The sequence below is a fragment of the Fukomys damarensis genome, unplaced genomic scaffold (genome assembly GCF_012274545.1).
Source record: "Fukomys damarensis isolate Sample0158 unplaced genomic scaffold, DMR_v1.0_HiC HiC_scaffold_36, whole genome shotgun sequence".
NCBI lineage: Eukaryota > Metazoa > Chordata > Mammalia > Rodentia > Bathyergidae > Fukomys > Fukomys damarensis.
Genome location: NW_022900948.1, coordinates 18,646,071 through 18,666,952, shown reverse-complemented (window position 1 = coordinate 18,666,952; position 20,882 = coordinate 18,646,071). Strand labels below are relative to the sequence as shown.

The window sequence follows — 20,882 nt, the reverse complement described above, 5'->3', positions numbered from 1 at the left end:
AAAGAAAAGAAAGAAAAAGAAATGAAAGAGGCAGGGCCAGGGTAAAATTTAGCTCAGTGGTTCTGCTGCCTGCTTTGCAAGCACAAGGTCCTGAGTTCAATGCCTGGTACCAAAAAAAAAAAATTTTTTTTAAAAAGAAAGAAAGAAATGAGAGAGGCAAAAATCACAATGGATTCTGCCGAAATCCAGATAATCTTTGGTAACTATTTCAGAATCTTTATTCTAATAAAATGGAATATTCATAAGAAATGGACAGATTCCTAGATACATATGAACTACAAAAGCTGAACCAAGAAGATATATAAATCCTGAATAATATATTATCAGTCAATGAAATTTAAGTAATTTTAAAAGCTACAAACTAAGAAAAGCCCAGCTACTGACAGATTCACTGCTAAATTCTACAAGAATTTTAGAGAATATCTAATGCCAACATTCTTCAAACTCTTTAATGAGATCAAAACAAAAATCATTCCTGGAAGCAAACATTACACTGACTCCAAAATCAGAAAAGGACCCAACCAAAAAAAAAGAACTATAGGCCAACCTCTTTAATGAATACAAATGTAAAGATCACCAATAAATTACTGGCAAACAGAAGGCCCCAGGAATTTAGCTCAGTGGTTCCACCCCCTGCCTCACAAGTGCAAGGTCCCAAGTTCATTACTGGGTACCAAAAAAAAAAAAAAAAATGTACTGGCAAAAAGAATACACCAAATTATCATAAAGATCATATATCATGATCAAGTAGGTTCACTCCAGGGATGTAGGGATGGTTCAACATACACAAATCAATAAATGTAATATACCACATAAACAGAATCAGGACAAAATCATATGATCATCTTAATAGATGCAGAGAAAAGCATTTGATGAAATCCCACATCCTTGCATGATTTTAAAAAAGCTGAAGAAAATGGGTATAGGAAGACTTTATTTCAATCTGATAAAAGCCATTTATGATAAACCTACTGCCAACACCATATTAAATGGGAAAAAGCTGAAAGCTTTCCCTCTAAAATCAGGAACAAGACTAGAATGTCCATTACCAGCACTCCTGTTCAATATAGTTCTTGAAAATTAGCCAGAACAATTAGACAAAAGAAATAAAAAGGATGTGAATAGGAAAGAAAATTCAAATTATCATTTTTTTTGCTGATGACATGATCCTCTACACAGAAGACCCCAAAAATTCCAGCAAAAGACTTTTAGAAGTAAAATCAAATTCAGTAACTGGATACAAAGTCAACACTCAAAAATCAAAATGCCACCAAAAGATTCCTAGAATAAACAAATTCAGCAGCACAGCAAGATACAAAGTCAACATACAAAAATTAACAGAATTCTTGTACACCACTAATAAATTCACCGAGAAAGAAACTAAGGAAACAAAAACTTCACAATAGCATCAAGAAAAATGAAATACTTAGGAATTATCTAACTAAGGAAGTGGAAGACCTCTATAATGGAAACTATAGTACTCTGAAAAAGAATATCAGAAAATGGAAAGATATCCCCTGTTCCTGGATAGGGAGAACCAATATATTGTAGTCAAAATGGCTACACTTCCAAAACTGTTATACAGATTTAATGCAATCCCAATCAAAATACCAACAGCCTTCCTCACCAAACTGGAGAAAGCAATCCTAAAATTCATATGGAATCACAAGAGACCTAGAATAGCAAAAGCAATTCTGGGCAACAAGGGCAAGACGGGCATCACAATCCTGGACTTCAAGTTACACTACAGAGCTGAAGCGATCAAAGGGGGGCCATAGAATTGGCAAAATAAAGACTTGTGGATCAGTGGAACACCATCGTGGATGCAGAAACAACTCTGGGCATACTCAGCTACCTTATCTTCAACAAAGGGCCAAATCCTTTGAAAAGACAGCCTCTTTAACAAATGGTGGTAGGAAAATTGGCTATCATATGTCAGAGACTGAACTTAGACCAGTATCTCTCACCATGCACTAAACTAAAATCAAAATAGATCAATGATCTGAGTAATAAAACAGAAACAATCTGCTGGAAGAAAAAAATGGGTAAAACCCTTGAAGTCATATGCACAGACCCTGGTTGCACATGAAATACCATGCATCAACAAATGGGATCACATCAAATTAAAAAGCTCCTGCACAGAAAGGAAACCACCAATAGAATAGAAGAGACAACCTACAGAATGGAAAAATATTTTTGCAAGTTACTCCTCAAAGGACTAATATCTAGAATATATAGAGAACTCAAAAAAACTTGGCCCCCTAAATGTAAAAGACCCAATCCAAAAATGGGCATCTTAAACTTTTCCGATGAAAAAGTACAAACAGCAAATACATGAAAAAGTGTTCAGCACTGCTGGCCATTACAGAAAGGCAAATTAAAACAACACTGAGATGCTATCTTACTCCTCAAAGAATGTCTGTTGTCAAGAAATCAACCAATTATAAAAGCTGGAAAAGGTCCAGAGAAAAAGGAAAACTTCTGTATTGATGTTGGGAGAATAAACTGGTACAATTGCTATGGATATCAGTATGGAGATTCCTCAAAAACCTAAATATAGAAATTTCATTTGACACTATTCCCTTTAAGGTATCGTCCTTAAAGAGTTAACGATATCATATCACAGTGATGAATGCATAACTGTGTTTACAGTAGCACTACTCAAAATACCTAAATCTTGGAAGAAACCTGTATGTCCATCAACAGATGAATGGATGAAGAAAATGTGGTGTTTATACACTATGGAGTACTACTCTGCCATAAAGAAGGACAATAAAATTCGAGTCATTTTAGTAAAGTAGATATACATTGAGACCATAATGTTAAGTGAAGTAAATCAAACACATGAGCTTCAATATCAGTTTCTCAAATAAGAAGCCCAATATAGTGGTACTTCAATTCACTAATGCTTTGTGGACAATTTGGTTCACAAACAGAAGCATTTGCCAAAATTTTATTTCTGTTTGCACACTCTGCATCAGGTGACGAACAACTACAGCCATCCTTTGTGCATGAACACAAAATACGCAGTACCACTGTAAATTAAACAGCTTGAGGGTAATGGGTAAAATTAGAATAGCTTGAAAAGAAGCACAACCTGAAATGCTACTGATGGCTTTCTATAGATATTTCTCACCTCTCCGATGCCATCCCCCAATCTTACTCTATGTTCAAACCCATAAGGCAAAGGATATGCAAAGTCTTCACAAAAAAGGCATAAAGGCTTTAAAATGTAGTAAGAAGTCACACAATGATTACAAAACCAGATGACATGAAATAGGAGTGAAAAACAGCTCTCTGGCTTCCTCACACAATCACTACCAATCCAGGCAGCAATTCTATGAATATATATCTGGCTGGAAACTTCCTTAGAAAATACGATAGAACCATTCCTAAAATTTGCTCTGAAGAATATTATACATACCAGAGTAGCATGGTCCTCGTGCTACTACTGTTATTTCTTTCTGGTGCTTACAAGCAGCCCTTCTAAGAAAGCACTCATTTTGATAAGTATCCCCATTTGATCCACAGACAGGAATGTAATTTGTATGGCACTGCAAAAGAAACAAAAATAAACTCTCAGAACTAGGCATGAATATTAATAGTTTATTTCATATGCATGAATGCAATATCACAGTATTCTTCTGACTAGGTTATTCTTTTACTTGGTTTTAAAAAAAGAAAACTTATTGGGCCGGGGATTTGGCTCAGTGGTTCTGCCGCCTTGCCTCACAAGCACAAGGGCCTGAGTTTGAACCTCAGTACCAAAAAATAAAAAAACTTATGCTGCTACTTCATACTTTTTTCACATTCATAATGAAAATAGTTATCAACTACTCCACAAAAATGAGACTGAAAATCCCATACTATTTCATTTTCATACTATGAAAACTCATTTGAGATAGTAAGAGAAAATTCTCGAAAAAGTTTGTAAAAAGCACTATTTGGGTAATTCATTTGTTCAAAATTTTATAGAAAAGTAAAAAAAAAATGCTACAGTACACAAAAATATAAGCTGATCATTGTCCTCAGAGAACTTATAATCTTGTGAGAGCCTTCAAAATAGAAAAAATACATAACGCAAAGCTAGATCATGTTCCAAATGAATAAACAATACGTGTCTCTACAACCTGGTATTATTGTGTATTCAAGGAACACCTCCTCAGAGAAAGTGGAATTGTGAAATTGAGCCTTGAAGGATTAACGGATGCAGAAGGAAAAGGCGATTCAAATTTGAGAAATGACAGTGAACTTGTATCCTTAAAAAACATTAAAACATTTACATATCAAAATATCATAAATGATTAAAGTTTGAAAATCTGGGGAAACTATAGTATGATTGAAGTTATTACCCTTATTAAAATACAAGAATACAAATTAATTATAAGTAGACTGAAACTATTTATTAGAAAAATTACAAATGGCCAGATAACATTTAAAAGTGGCTGATTTTCACTAGCAATAAAGCTATGTACTAAAAATAAGACATTATTTTTAACTTAAAAGTTGGCAATTTAAAAAAATTTCAATTAGGTAAGTATCCCAATATACTAGTTCTGGTCATCTAACTTGGTTCAACTTTTGAGGAACATCATTTAAGTTGGTAGCAAAAGTCCCGAAAAATGATTGCAGTTTTTGATCCAGAATTATACATTTACAAATCTCTCTAAAGACAACTTGTAGACAAATGTTTACTACAGGGTTTTCAAACAAAAATTTTTACTATAAAATCTAAATATCCAATAAGGCAATGTTTAATCACAACATTTTATATTTTCTCAAGTCATTAATATTGTAGTCATCAAGAATTAACTTCTAAATGGTCAGGGATTTAGCTCAGTGGTTCACCGCCTGCCTCGCAAGCACAAGGACCCAAGTTCGATCCCCAGTACCAAAAAAAAAAGAATTACCTTCCAGCAAGGTGTGGTGGCGCACACCTGTAATCCCAGCAATGGGGAGACTGAGGCAGAAGGGTCACTGTGAGTTCAAGACCAGCCTGGACCACATAGTGAGATCCAGGTCAGTCTCAACTACATAGTGAGGCCCTGTCTCAAAAAATCAATAAATAGATTTTTTAAAAAAGAATTAACTTCCAAAAGGATATTTATTGTGTGACAGGAAAAGCTAATGTAAACATTAAGTTAAAAACAGGTATGTAATTCCTGGGAATGTTGTGCCATTTTAAAAAGCATTACCTACTCCACGAAAATGAATGCAAATTTTTTAAAGAATATGATAATTTAAAAAGTATCGAGAAATTAAGTTATATATTCCATTTTAGAAAAATGCATAAAATAAATCCTAGAAAACACTGACTTTTTCACACTATGTTTTTATGATTTTTCTGTTTCTCAATTTTTCTGCAATGAGTAAGATTTACTATTTACTTTTAACAAGTGATCAGATTTACTTTATGAAACACAAATTTGTCACACTACCACAGATCAAGCATTGGTAAAAGCCATCTGTCACTAATAAAAATTTTTTATTCCCAAGTTGAGTTGCTAAACGTTTAGTATGAACAGCAACCTACATCAACATTTATTAAAACTCAAATTTTATTTAGTAAGCCCTAGAGTCCTCCAATCTCTCATAGTTTACGCTCTTAATTCTTTATTCCTAAAATCTGCACTTCATAACTATTATCTCTGCATGAGTCAAACAATACTTTGTAATTATACAATACATAACTAGCAAAGGACACTATAAACTCCAAGATGCCAAGTTCTAATTCTATGAACTTTTGTTTTGTTTTGTTCTTTATTGGGTTTATTGGTACATTTCAGGTATACAGTACAGTTACATTCATTATTGGGATCTTGTACCTTTACATGACAGGTCTTGGTTCTCATTTTTCCCCTTGTCCCTGCCCTCCCTTCACCCCCTCTTCTCCTCCCCATTTACAAACACTTTATTTCCATCTTTTCATTTTCTCATATTTTTTTCTTTTCCCTTATTACCTTTCCCCTACCCTTCCCACTTTCCCTACACCTTTAGCCCTTTTCTTCCTGTTTCACATTGTCAATTATCTCATTAGGATCTTATGTACTATTATAGTTTGTTCACACCAGAGAAACTATTCAGTATTTACACATGTGTGACTTATTTATTTCACTTAACATTCAATATGTATCCATTTTCCTATGAATGAATCTAGTTTCTCATTCTTTATGGCTGAGTAATATTCCATTTTATAGGAAAACCATATCCTCTTTATCCAGTTTCCAACTGATGGACAAATGGAATGTTTCCAAGTTTTAGCTATTAAAAACTGTGCTGCTATAAACATGGGTGTGCATACAACACTGTGGTAGGATTCTTTTAATTCTTTTGGAAAGATACCCAGAAGAGGGATGGCTGGGTCAAATGGAACCTCTAGTTCCAGCTCTTTCAGGTATCTCCATATTGATTTCCATAGTGGTTGCACCAGTCTGCACTCCCACCAACAATGGAGAAGGGTTCCTTTCTCCCCACAACCCCGTCAACATTTGCTATTGTTTGATTTCTTGATAGCAGCCATTCTTTGTGGGGTGAGGTGGAATCTCAATGTTGTTTTCATCTGCATCTCTCGAATGACCAGTGATGTGGAACATTTTTTCATATATTTACTTGCTGCTTTTATTTCTTTGTCTGAAAAATGTCTGTTCGTAAGCTTTTGAACACCTCTTCCCTCAATGTATGTTTAATGATTTTCTAAGAGTTCTCAAAGGTGCCAATACTGCCCCCTAGGGGACAGTGCTAATGAATGTTCGGTTGTCAGAATCACAAAGAGACTTCACTGTTATTTAGCAGGTGAATTCCAAGAATACCAGATATACTGCAAAGGAAAGGATATGCAATAAAGATTTGCAAATACCACATAATCTTTGAATGTCTCTCCAGTCATTCATGTAGAAACTAGTATGTTACACCTTATCCTAATATTCATTTTTATTCTAGCATCCACCATACCTCTACTTCTTTTGTTTTCATGTGCTTCTGTAATGAAACTGCTTTAGATTTTTTTAAATACAAATATTCATTACAAGTACACTGCAGTTTTTGATACAGAGTATATGTAAGTATCTGACTACTGTACTGTCTTCTGGTGTAATCATGCCTAAGCATTTACATTCTGAAATATTTATACATTATAAATTACATTTATTTTTCTTTTATATTACAATTATTCATTATATTCATTTCTTTAGTTATGTGTTATATAGGTTAAACTATGAATTTCATTTAAGAGTAATAAAAAATAGGACATAAATTATTGGTTATTAAAAAAGAGCATTAAGTCTGATAGAACTAAAAATCTTAACATCTATTAAACAGTATCTATTAAGTAATGGGTCACAATTTTAAATACCCTATTTAATTTAAATATCATAACATCATGTGAAGCACATGGCTTAATACTTATAGTTAAAGTTCTGAAGTTAAAAATGCCTGAGTCCAGATCCTGGGACTATAAGCTATCACCAGCATTATTTATCCATCTGTGTAATGGTAATCATAATAGTCCCCATCTACTAAAATTGTTATGAGAAATCTACCTTTAGCATTTGTATCTGGCTGTGGTAAATTCTCAATATTACCTATTTTTGTTACTGCTATTATCACTTCTGAACCTTACATATTTCCCCAGGGTCACAGTAGAAGAAGTGAAGAAGTAGAAGAGCCTCATTTCCTCACAGGTGATGTATTTAACCACTACGCACACACAGCAATGACTTACCTTCTATCATTTGGTGACAGCTGACAGAGGATTTAATGGCCCTGAAATTTAACCTCACAAGCAGATACCTAGAAATGAGTTTGAAATAGAAAAGTAGTCCTGCTATTCTTTGGTCCCTCTCAGTCTCCAGGGGTCCCTTCTAGAGGCTTCCCAGTACACTTAGAAGCAAATGAAGGGTTCTGAGCTATTTTAACAACATGTGATTTTTGCCTTATGCATCAATGTTGGAAGACATCTCTGACCTAAGGTCCAGCTGCCTCTCTTGCTGGGGGAAGGAACTTTCACCTTCAACTTCTCTTTGGAAGAATGTAAGGATACCACCACCTACGTAAAATTAGCTCAGAAAAATACAGCAACATACAACTCTGGAGCCACAACCATTCAAGCATTTATTGTGTACCTATAGTATATCAGGAATTGGGCCAACTACAATGAATAAGAATATATGTAGGTTGTTATGGTTGATTTCATGTTTCAACTTAACTGGGCCCCAGAGTACCCAGATTTTTTAAAAATTTTGGATATGTTTGTGAAAGTATTTCCAGATGAAATTAGCACTGAATCGGGGAACCAAGTTAAACAGATTGCTCTACCGGATATGGAGTTGAACATGATCCATTCCATTGAAGACATCTAAAGAAGAAAAAGGCAGAGGATAGGAAAATTCTCTCTCTCCCTGACTGCTTGAGATGGAATATCAGTCCTCTGGTTTTCGGGCCTTGAGAACAAGTCAGGGACTTAGAGTTCCACTGGAGTTCCTTAACCTTCAACACAAAAACAACAGACTGTGGGACTTTTTGGCCTCCAAAATTGAAAGAGCCAATTCCTTATAATAAAAATCCCTCTCACATTTGTGTCCTACAAATGTGTATGTGTGTCCTACGGGTTCTATTTCTCTAGAAAACTTACTAATACAGAGATTTGATAAGAAGACACAGCACCTAGCAAGAACAGACACTTGTAAATTCAGGAAGAAAGACACATAATCCAGAAAACTCCAGAGAGAAGAAAAAGAGAAAAAAAGAAAACAGCAGAGGGCCAGGGATTTAGTTCAGTGGTGCTACCATCTGCCTCGCAAACACAAGTTTCTGAGTTTGATCCCTGGTATCCAAAAACAGAAAGAAAGAAAGAACAAAAAAAAAAAAAAAAGCCATAGCAAATACGTGTTAAGGGAAAGATTCAGCGTTATCACTTTTCTTTGTACAAAAATTAATAAACTAGCTTTGTTTATATATTTGTGACCATCACTTTTATTAGAAGACTGAAAAAGAAACAAATTTAAACTTTCATATAAAATCCTATTATGTTTTAAAATGTATTTAAATCATGTCCCAGAAAGCTTATATTAGCACTAACAACATGTTGAATCATGTTTTTTAAGGTGAAAGACATTGCTAAGGTATCCAGCAGAAGAGTATTTAATGTACATTATCAAACCATTGTTTTCAAGCTAGCAATAATTTAAATTTAATTTGAACAGATTTTTACAAGCTTATAGGACAGCAAAGTAGTCAAAGGAAGATGTTTCCTTGACAGGAACATCAAGGAAAGTATGATGTAAGCCCTTAGGCAGTTCCCTCCTACCAGGCAAGGAGCCTATCTTTAAACATCTTTACAGCCTCAGTATTTAGCCTAGGACAAATGGCCACTGATCTCACCTGCTAACTTATATTTCCCTTTCCTGCTATGCTACCTCTAAGAATACAAAGGAGGATTTTCTTGCTATTTAAGTATGCTTAAAACACTATTTCTTTATAATAAGAGTTGCAGGAACTAGGTATGGTGGTACATGCCTGTAATCTCAGCTGCTAAGGAGGCTGAAGCAGGAGAACCACAAGTTTGAGGCAGCCTGGTAGCAAGACCATGTCTCAAAATAAATAATGAATTAGATAGTTAATTAATTAATGGGTTAAGGAGGTAGCCCAGTGGCAAAGAACACTTGTCTAACATGTACAAGACCCTGGGTTCAATCCCCAGTACAACAAAATTAATGTTTCAGGGAAAGACTTTGGGGTTTTGGTTTTGGGGATGTTTTGTTTTGTTTTTTTAAGACAGGGTCTTCCTATGTAGTTCAAGATGGCTTTGAACTCACTGTATATAGCCCAGGTTGGCCAGAAACTGGCATCAATCATCCATTCTCAACCCCCAGAGTGTTGAGATTCCAGGCATATACCACACTATGCCTGACAAAGACTTTTTTTTTAATTTTTTTCCTTTTTATTGAGTTTATTGGTACAATCTAGGTATACAATACAGTTACATTCATCATTGAATTCTGTACCTTCACATGACAGGTCTTGGTTCTCATTTTTTCCCCTTGTCCCTGCCCTCCCTTCACCCCCTCCTCCCCTCCCCATTTACAAACACTTTGTTTCCATTTTTCAGTTTCTCTATTTCTTTTCCTCTCCCTTATTACCTTTCCCCCACCCTTCCCACTTTCCCTACACCTTTAGCCCTTTACTTCCTATTTCGCATTATTAATTATCTCATTAGGATCCTGTGTACTATTATAGTTTTTGACATCAAAGAAACTATTCGGTATTTCAGTTAAAGAAATCTCTGTATGAACATTAAAAATAGGGAATCATAAAATAAAACCTAAAAGGAAAGTAAAAGAGAAAAGGCAATGATGAAACATTAAAATAATCCTTAATTCTGGAGATGAGAATGGTCCCTGAACATATTTAAATTGCTTCTTGCTCTTATAGTCTTATCTTATTCTTTTTTTTCATTATTTAGAGAATACTTTATTAGTTTCTGTAATCAAACCCACATATGACCTTAAACAAGGAAGAAAAGAAGAACCATAAAGACAAAAACACAAAGATAAATATAATGTGAAATTTAGAAAAACTTAATGTCATAAAATAACATTAAAGTTACACATAATTTAGCAATTAAAAATAGTTTTTAAAAAGAAAAAAGCAGAAAATGAAACTAGGATAAGTTCTTTAAAATGCACAATTCTTTGATTTTGCAACATAAACAAACAAGAAATAATCTCTAAGGTAAATCCTATTAAGTGATTTATGTACATAAAAGGGAAATTAAATCACATATAGGTTTGCATGCACATAGAATATTTTTAGAAAAATATACAAATAGTAGCAGAAGTTCCTCTAAGAAGAGCAACTGATAGTTTAGTTTAGCTGGAGTATGAAAACCTTTTTCCTTATTTATGTTCTTATATTTTTCAAGTTGTTTACTATGGTTTATGTTACTCTTTTTAAAACCATCGAAACAGCTCCTAGAAGTGTATGAGCTGAGGATATAAAATACTCAACATTGTAAGTATTCAAATACTATTACATACAGCAATCACACGTGCATACACACACACACACACACACACACACACATGCATGTGTCGCTTTACAAATCAACACAAGGAAAAATGAAAATGTTCTCAAAAAATTAGGCAAAGAATATGAAGTACAGTTTTAATTTATAAAAAGTGGCATGTTTGCAACCTGTAAATCCACAAAAATTAATGAGAGAAAGAACAACTGGAAAAACAGATATACCCTCAGGTGGCTTAGGACAGTATCGAAAGGTCTAACATGTCACTAAACTCCTAGATTAGAAAAAAGAATGGACAGAAAAATACATTTTATGAAATACTGCCCAAAGTTAATGAATGACCAAATACTTCCCAAAATTAATGAAAAACATTAATTTAAAGATTTCAGAAGCTCTGCCACCTCCAAACAAGACATATTAAAACAAAACCATACAGAGTACTTCAAAGTGAAAAATGAAAAAAATGAAGTAAAGAGAAAATCTTGAGAGTAGCCTGAGAAAAATGACACATACAATACAGGGGAAAACAGTCTGAACTATCACTGACCTCTCATGTCATTCTAGATAAACCGGCTTCTGTGTTAAAGTAGCCCTATGGAAAGGCACAGGAGGCGAAGAAGAACTGATAATCTTCAGTCAATGGGCAGAAGGATCTGAAGCTGGCCAAAAGTTATTGAGCAAGCCTGGAAGAAGGCAGCTACTGTGAAAATGCCCAAGAAAAATCCTCTTATCACTCCCTGTAACTTAACAGATAGTCCCTTTTGGCCATGAAAAACCTGGCTGTCACCACAGCAGTATATATATACACCTACCCTTCCTCCTCAAACTCTCCACTTCTTTTAGTGAAAATAAACAATATAGTGGTTTATTGTTTTCAGAGAGTTTTCACATGCAAGCTCTTTCCAATTTTGATTCTCATTACAATATTAAGTTGATACTGAAGAAATTACATGAGGTCACACAGAAAAGTCTCCTGAAGTCACAGGGTTACTGGAAATACTAACTGTACCATACATTTACTCCTGATTTCTGAACCCTTTCCCCCTCTCAAAATCCAAAATTTAGGATTTAGAACAAGATGGTAAGTGAAAAACAATCTACCTCCCCATATCTCATCTCAAATCCTGAATCAGGAACCATCTTGTGAGAAACACATGGAAGCCAAATAATAATTTAATCACAGAAAATAAAAGAAAAATTAAATGTAACATATTCCATTTCCCTTCTTTTACTTTTTCAGACAACAGAATCACAAATAAATCAGCCCCCAGGAAGCAAAGATATATCAGTTTGAGGTTTCACTTTCTAGTTCATTTGTAACTCTGACTTACCCTAAAGGTCCAAGTCAGTTGAGTTCCTTAGCCTAAAGAGCTAAGACAGCAACAAGTGGGAATGAAAAGGAAAGAGCCAGGCTAAGAGGAGAAGAAAAGGAAAAAAGATCCATAATAAGAGTTTCTACTGCAACTTGTACCTGATTTGCTTTTGGTGGCAATTATATCCTACAGTTGGATAAAACTTAATTTTTCAAAAGGATTCTCACATCTCTTATTGCCAGTCTGTCCCCTTTATTTTCATGGAAGAAGTACAGGGAGTACAAATAACAGGGCTGTCATGGTCTACCTCTAGGTGACCCCATGAAAGCCTCATGCAATCATAGTGAGGCTTTCGAAAGGTGACTGAACTATGGGAGTGGTAGAGCTGACTTCTGTTAGGAGACAGGAACTGGTCAGAAGAGGTGAGTCACTGGAGGTGTGACCTGGCAGGGTGTGCCTCCCTCCCTGCTTCCCCGCTCCTCCCTCAGCTCTCTGCTTCCTGGCTTCCAGAACAAGAGCAGCTTTCCTGCACCTAGGTTCTTCCAACATGCTGCTGACCATGTAAGGACTAAAACTTGTGAAACTTAAGTCAAAATAAATCTCTCCTCCTTTAAGTTGTGGGTGTCAGTACTGTGTCTCTGTGATGAAAAAAAGTGACTACGACAAAGCTTTCATCTGACAATGAAGAACTGCTGGGCTGTGAACTCAACTTTTTTATGGGGTTCAACATGTTCTACACGTCTTAATTTCAAAAATGCAGAATTATAAAATGTGAAAAATATTAAAAATTTCAAAATACGTTTGGTTTCCTCACCTGAAATTGACATGCACATTTCAAACCATCTCCATCTTCTTTACAGACTCCTCCATATTTACATGATGATTCATCACAAACTCTTGCATCAGATTCCCTTACATTTAATTCTGCAAGAGAAGAAAAAACTGTTTCATATATATATTTGGCTTTTTTTTTTTACTCCAGATGTGCACAGATAAATAAAAAAGCCAATCCTTAAATGTACTGCACATCTCATTTACAGATGTAAGACAATATACACAAAGCAAGCTCTACAGAATATAAAGCATACCTTAAACAGATTCCTACATAACATGCTTTTTTCATTTGTGAAACCTATTCCCAAATGAAACTCAAAATTTCAGGACTTAATAAATCCCCAATACAAATCTGTGGAATTTTTCTCTTTTAGTCCGGCAAGTCCTTAAGATAATCTTCTTACAATGTCTTAACTTTATAGACTATTTTTCCAGTGAGTAACTTAACTCATAATGATAATAAAAAAACTACAAGGCATCATCTTTTTATACTAACAATAAATTTTATGAGTAATCATTATTCATTCTAGATAAACAATTTTAATTATAAGAGAAGTATAAAATGAATTTGAATTTCATGTAATAGATATAGAAGATCTGTATACACGGGATTAAAGAGATTTAAAATCATTAGACTTGAAATTTATAAATGACTGATTTTACTTTACTACACGAAAACAAGAGTCAACTGTTATCACAGAGCATCATTCTATGATGATTCTGCTCCTACTCCAAGACTGTTACTCCTTAGCTGGAAGCATCATATTAAGCTTTCTCCAAAACCAAATAAACTGCTTCAAGGTTAGTGCTAAGTAAAGTTGCCATTCACATGGAACTAGGTAAAAACCATTGCAATACAATTTTCATATCCTCCCTATTAGAAATAGGAGCTTTAAAAACAAATGGACTTGTGCATATAACAAGTGATTATTTTTAAAACATCCCAGTATATTCATGATCATGTGAGTCTCAGAGCACAGAGGCCTAAATTGAACCTCAGATTGCCATTTAGTGGCTGAGCGATTCTGGGGTAAGCACAAGGTCTCCTGCATTATAGATCACGAATCCTCAACAAGAGATCTCTGAGGATGTTTCCCCAACAATCTGTTATCACTGATTCTTTTCTATTTCTAGATTTCAAAGTAATATTTGTACATTGAGAAGGAGATTCAGTGTCTAGTAACCATCTATTCTAGTGACATTTCACTGACCTCTTCCCATTTGTTCTCACTGCTCTACAATGGTGTGTTTGGGTCTGCTATTCCTAGGTACTAGCAATCAAATACCTTATGTTCTGAGTCTTAAATGCTCTCCAAATAGCTCATATGTTGAGAGCATGATCCCCAGCTGATGGTGCTACTGGGAGATGATGGAAACTCTGGAAGCACAGCCTAGCTAGAGAAAGAAATCACTGGCTTCAAAGGACATATTTTGTCCCTCCCGCTCCCTTGCTCTCTCTTCCTCCTTGGCACCATGAGGTGAGCAGTCTTGCTTAATCTTGACCTTCTGCCACGATGTTCTCCCTCACAATGGGTCCACAGCAATGGTGCCAGCAACTATGCACTGAAACAAATTGTAAGCCAAAATAAATATTTTCTCCTTTAAGTTGTTATTCTCAGTATTTTGTCATAATGATGAAAAACTGACTAGCACAAATCAGAATACACAAGAAACAGCAGTATTTACATGAGTAGCCACTTTGAAGCAAGCACTGCACTCTGGAAAAAATAGTCTATGTATCTGTGGGTTACAATTTCTTCTTTCTTAAATGGATCTCAAGTGCACAGAACTGGATTACTCTAAAGTTCAAGAATTCACACTTACAATAAGAGGTAACTCACAAAGCTGTTTTGCTATTTTGTTTCACAAACTATTCCAGCTATAGAAGATGGTCTTTTAATTCTTTCTTGAGAGGGACATGAAGGTTTTAGGTTCTTGGTTCTCTCAATTTTTGTTCAATCTTCCCTTTCTCCCTTGACTATATGCTTCTACACTCATACTAGGAACTTAATACATGGTCCAGTTCCAAATACTATTGAATTCGCAGCTTCAGACTCACAGAAGATAACTAAATATTGTATTAATAATGAATTGCCCTGGAAAGAATGGAAAGAATGCATCTTTGCTCAGCTACCAGCTTAACCAAGTTTATGGGTCACAGAAAAAAGAACTGCACAATCTGAGAAATAAAAATGCAATGTATTTCTCTTCTTTGGAGGCTTAAAGCTCACACTGGGATCAACTAGAATCTATAATACAACTAGATATAAAAAAGAATAAAAGTTATTATTTTGTCTGTGAGTTAAAATCATACACTGAAGTAGTGTGTGGTGACATATGCTTGTAATTCCACTGTGAAGCTGAGGCAAGAGGATCACAATTTTGATCCCACACTAAGCATACTCTAAGTTACATTGCTACCTTGGCTTGAGATTCTTTTGAGCTGTAATGTTTTACCTGCTGTACTTCACAGCACAGTACATACTAGAATCCACTAATATTCGCATATTTACTGACCTCAAGATGGTGATGAATCTGTTTGCATGAGGGACTAAGAAATATTTCAGGGAAATAATCATCTTTACTAAAGCAAGGCAGAAAAAGTTGGTCCAACAAACAAAGCCTTGAGCAAGAGAAGGAAGCCCAAGCAAAGTGTGGGGTCTATCACGTGAACTGCTGCCCTTGTCCAACCCTAAAAGCTTATCATGATACAGACAAGGGCTACAACTAGAAATTAAGAATGGCTTTCCCATTTCCCTATCTGAAATGACAAGATAAAAAGCTCTGCTTTGATGCTCATAGGTCAAGTTACAATAGAAGGGGAAAACAAAAGATGAAAGCCTCAACAGCCAGGCCTATCAGCAGCATCCCTGGCAGAACAGCACAGACAAGTGGTGGTGAACCTATGGCATGCATGATGTAGAAAGCTATTTGTATCACTGAAAGCTCTAAAAGGTGCGCCATCACCAGCATAGATGAAAGAAAAGTAGTGTCTGATTGCTGGCAGGGGATACCAATGCACACCTGCAGGTGCAGCAAACATCCCAGAAAGGAAAAGATGCTATGTGGCAGTGGCCAGAACACCTTAGTGAGCCCACATGAAAATACCTGGTGACTCTCAGAATAAATCTGGTTGGAGGCACTTGTGAGGGAGCTGGAGGTTTGCTGTGGTTTGAGTGTGTTCTCCAAAAGTTCATATGCTGAGCCCTAATTCCTCAGTGTAAAAGTACTGGGAGTGGAGCACGAGAGGTATATGGGTCACTGAGGCAGAGCCCTCATGAATGATTAATGTATTCCTCAAAGGAACTAGTTAGTTAGCTAGCTCAGGAGTTCAGCTGCCCTTTCTCTCTTCTGCATGTACCTATGTGGTGTTCTGCTTTCCACCAAGAAATGAAGCAGCACAAGACTCTCACCATACTCCCTGGACTTCCCAGCCTCTTAAACCAAAATAAACCTCTTTTCTTTATAAGTTATTCAGTTTCAGGTATTCTGTTATAGCAACAGACAACACAGTATGACAGTGCCCTATATTAATTAAGGTAAAAACCATGAAATTCTAACTACTCTGGTTATTAGTCATGCTTTATATTATGCCTATCTTGTAATCAAATCTATGCTATATGTTAATATGTTGAATGTGATTATTTAGTTGCAGGAATCTCTTATTAAGCATCTACTCTGTATAGGAAAATATATAACAAGGAGCTTATATTCTTGCTCGCTTATGGAACAATTAGTGATGCATTCAATATAGTCAATAATAAAGGGAATAAATTAGCACGATAGTCTACAACTGCTTTAGGACTTTCAAAAGGTCAAGGATAAAAATGGATTTGAAGGGCCAGGTATTTAGCTCAGTGGCACAGTGCCTGCCTTGCAAGCACAAGGTCCTGAGTTCAATTTTGGTACAAAAAAAAAGGGATTTGAAGTACAAAGTGCAATGTCTGAAAAGACACAATTCAATTAACCCTGAAAATTTAATAAAGCTTTTTTCTGATACTGCTATTATATATCATTATAGAGAATTTTAAAAAGACATTTAAAAATAAAAAATATCTAACTATCTCCAACCATAATGTCTTAATCAGTTTCTCTTTGCTGAGGCAGAATATCTGATACCCACAACTTAGAGGAGAGGTTTATTTCAGCTCACAGCTTGCCAAGGTTTCAGTCCACAGTTGGCTAACTTCAATAAAGGGCAATATGGCATGGGGCAAAGCAGAGAAGAAGATGCTCATAACACTACAGCAGCTAAGCAGAAAGAAGAAAGGGAAGAGCTGGGAAAAAGAGAGACCCTTCCAGGCCACTCCCTCAGTGGCCCACTTCCTCCACCAGGCTCCATATTCCAAAGTCACATTTAGCTGTAAACTTATGAGCATCACACTCCCCTGATCCAATCACTTCCCAAAAGCCCACCTACGAGCACATGAGGCTTTGGGGGACATCCAGACATAAACCATAACAGGTGATATTAAAAGACGACATTTTTATCCAGGAAAACAATGTGCATCAGAGCAGAGACAAAGTAATTTAATAGTAAGCACAAATACTGCTTACTATATAATATCAGTGATCTCCAAACCATGCTGTTTAGGAAAACTAGTGCCCTAGTCTACACTAGACTAGATGATTGTTATTAAAATCAAGTAAAATTTTTATTTTCTCATTTGCAAAGGGGGAAAAGCAATTACAAATGTTCTCATTTTAAAGCTTTTTTGCTGATTTCTTAAATTTTCGATATCTAAGATTACTTCCTTGCTAGCTATAAGAAAATATTCAGCAAATAAGTAAAAATTATTATAGAAAATTCCAGCAGTATATTATAAGAACACAACATCAGGAATATCACAAGTTCATGAATATATATTTTATATGTTTTATATTATGGCAGTCACTGATAATTGTCTTCCTTAGATATGTTCTTCCCTTCTTTCTTAGTAAGGGAATCCCAACTGGATTAGGTAAACAAATTACCCAGCTAAGAAACCTGTCTTTGTCTCCCTTGCTCTCTGCCATTGTTCATATATAAACAGTGTCTTTTTTTCTCTCACTCCTCCATTCTTTTTCCTGACTGGCGAGCACACCTATTGCCTAAAGTTAGCAACTTACATGTATAATGATGAACACTACAGGTTCAAGTGGTAGAACTGAAAGACAGAGCAAGAGACTAAAAAGGAATAATCATGGAATCATCATACCTACTGTGGATTCATCCCTCCAGACTTTCTGTTGTAGGAAACAAATGAGTGAATAAATAAAATAGTAAAACAAATATAAGCCTATATTGGTCAAGTCACTGACAGATTCAGTGAAACACATTCCTGATATAATAATTGCATGTAAATTTAACAAATAAATATTTATAAGCAAAAGTCTTATCAAATTTTGTGCTATATAACAGTCCACACTGATGAATTTGTCAAGAGCACCATGACTTTCTGGTGCTCTTCCTCCTAATAAGTGTGAGAACCACTGCTTCAGCTCAAACTTGCTACAGAAGGAAGCCTATTTTGGGATTATCTTCTGAATATTTTCAAGTGTTCTGTACAGCTCCAGGAGTCAAGAGGGCACTCTGCTACCTGTCAGTGGTGATGATGATTACACATCTGCCTTCTGGAGCCCAAAATGGAAATACAGCAAAATGGATGAGCCATTACTCAAGTCCTCAAAAATTAATTCTCCACACAGAAGTATTTTACACAAGGAAGCACTCAAAAGAGTGGCTCAAAACAAAAATATTTTGCTCTCGTTACAAATCTGCCCCTCAGGCAATTCTGAAAATGCAAAACTTGTCTCAAATTTCATTAACATTTCAAAGCTGGGAAACAATGCATACCAGAGGAAGTAACCCTGATTATTAGGAACAGGAGCTACCAAAATTCCCCATTTCTGGTACTACTCATCAGGTTCAGGCTATGATTCAAAATAACACCCAGCAGCCCTTAGATTGCTATGACTTGTTTACTACCCTTCCACAAATCAGAAGGTAGTTTTGTTTAGCTAATGCTTACAGAAAGCTAAAAGGAAATAAACTTTGTAAAATGTTAAGAATAGAATCTAGGGCTACTCAATTTGGGCACTATAAGTATTTAGGCCAGATATTTCTTTGTTGCAGGAGCTATGCTGTACACTAAATAAAGGATGAGCAACATCCCTGTTCCCCAACCACTGTGCCAATAGGCCCACCCCAGCGGTGACAACCAACAAGGTCTCCAGACATCACCAACATGGGCAGGGGGTCGCTCCCAGTTGAGAACCACTGTGAAAAATAAAAGGGGTCAGGGATTTAGCTCAGTGGTTCGGTGGCCTGCCTTGCAAGCGCAAGGACCAAAGTTCAATCCCCGGTACCAAAAAAAAAAAAGAAAGAAAGAAATCAAAGGCTTTATTTACATTTGTTTCCCTAACACAATCACTATAAAGAAAGTCAAATAAGCAGCAACTTCCAGGATTTCAACATATTACCACAGCTATTTCCTATTTCAATGAAGAAACCTAAATATATTGACTCCAAGTTTATGTCTGCTAATAATAAAGCCTTAACCTCCAGCAAGCCTGTCTTCCTCTCTTTTCAAGACTTTTTCTTCAAGGTGAATGAGATCCCCTATTCCAAAGATCCAATAGCTTGTTTTCTCACATCCTACCACTTTTTTCTTTATTTTCTACAGCAGTTGACATTGTGTGGGACCTAAATTACAAGCCCTTGCTAAATAGCAAAGGGCCTAGGAGACAGTGTCTTGAACCCCTCCCATTGTAGCCACAGCCCCGACCTTTGTTCCAGCCCTGGCCTAAGAATGTGTATCACTCTTGTATTGTTTGAAGTCCCGATCTGAATCTACCTGTAAATTAGAGACTCCAGACATAGAGCCCCAAGTTAATTGACAAACTGTTTGCTCATCCGGAGTGTCTTGGTGACCTTTGAGACATCCTATGGGTGGTACCTGTCACTCATCAATATGTGACTGTTGAGCATGTGACTGCTGACCACCAGCTCAAGTCAGCAGACCTTTGTCCCCTGTCTGTGAGCCCAAAAATGTTAACCCCCTCTTTTACTCCCTATAAGAGGACCTCAGCCCCTGAGCTAGGCGCCTCTCTGAGCCAGCCACTTGGTTCTGAGAGTGCCCTCTGGCCAGACTAACAAAGGTCTTTTACCATCTAGCCTGGTGTGTTCCTTCCTGGGTTTCTCGTTCTCCATCGAGCTCCCGGAGCCTCGCTGAGTGTTGGGCCCAGCATTATGGAGGCCTTTTTGGCTGTTCACGCTCTGTGGAGTGGAAGTGAGACTTTAGGTCTTACAATTGCTGGCTTCCCCTTCTAACCTAATAATCTAGTCCCAAGTCTGATCACCTTTCACTTATTCTTTTCTCCTTATCCTACTGTCCAGTCTATAACTACAGCACTCTTAGGATTTATCTCTAGCTTACTCAACTCTCCAGATTAACCAAAGTGTGCTCTTCTCTGTAAAACCTACAGACCCATGTCTATGGCACAAGGGTCCTCAAGGATATCAGGGACCCTTTCCAGAACACCCAAGAGCACTTTAGCTCCAACCAAGGGATTGTTCTTATCCTTTAACACATGCTACCCAGACTAGTTATTATGCCCAACATACTTGTTACTAATTTCAACAGTTCATTTAAATGAAAACAAACTGCTTCTATGAAAACTAAGCTAAAAGATTCCCAAAAGGTGAGCTGCTTTAAAAAAAAAAAAAAAAAAAA

The 20,882-nt window shown here is 36.1% G+C and overlaps 1 protein-coding gene across 1 annotated transcript in view; it reads right to left on the bottom strand.

Moving 5' to 3' along the window:
• The window catches only part of LOC104855553 (myb/SANT-like DNA-binding domain-containing protein 3), a 146,407-nt gene that overhangs the window by 50,288 nt on the left and 75,237 nt on the right, over positions 1 to 20,882 (bottom strand). The window contains exons 3-4 of the mRNA XM_019206115.2: positions 13,148 to 13,257; positions 3,425 to 3,554 (exon numbers count right to left, since the gene is read on the bottom strand). Of these exons, the coding sequence (XP_019061660.1) occupies positions 3,425 to 3,554; positions 13,148 to 13,257 (240 nt within the window). The remainder of the gene's footprint in view (positions 1 to 3,424; positions 3,555 to 13,147; positions 13,258 to 20,882) is intronic.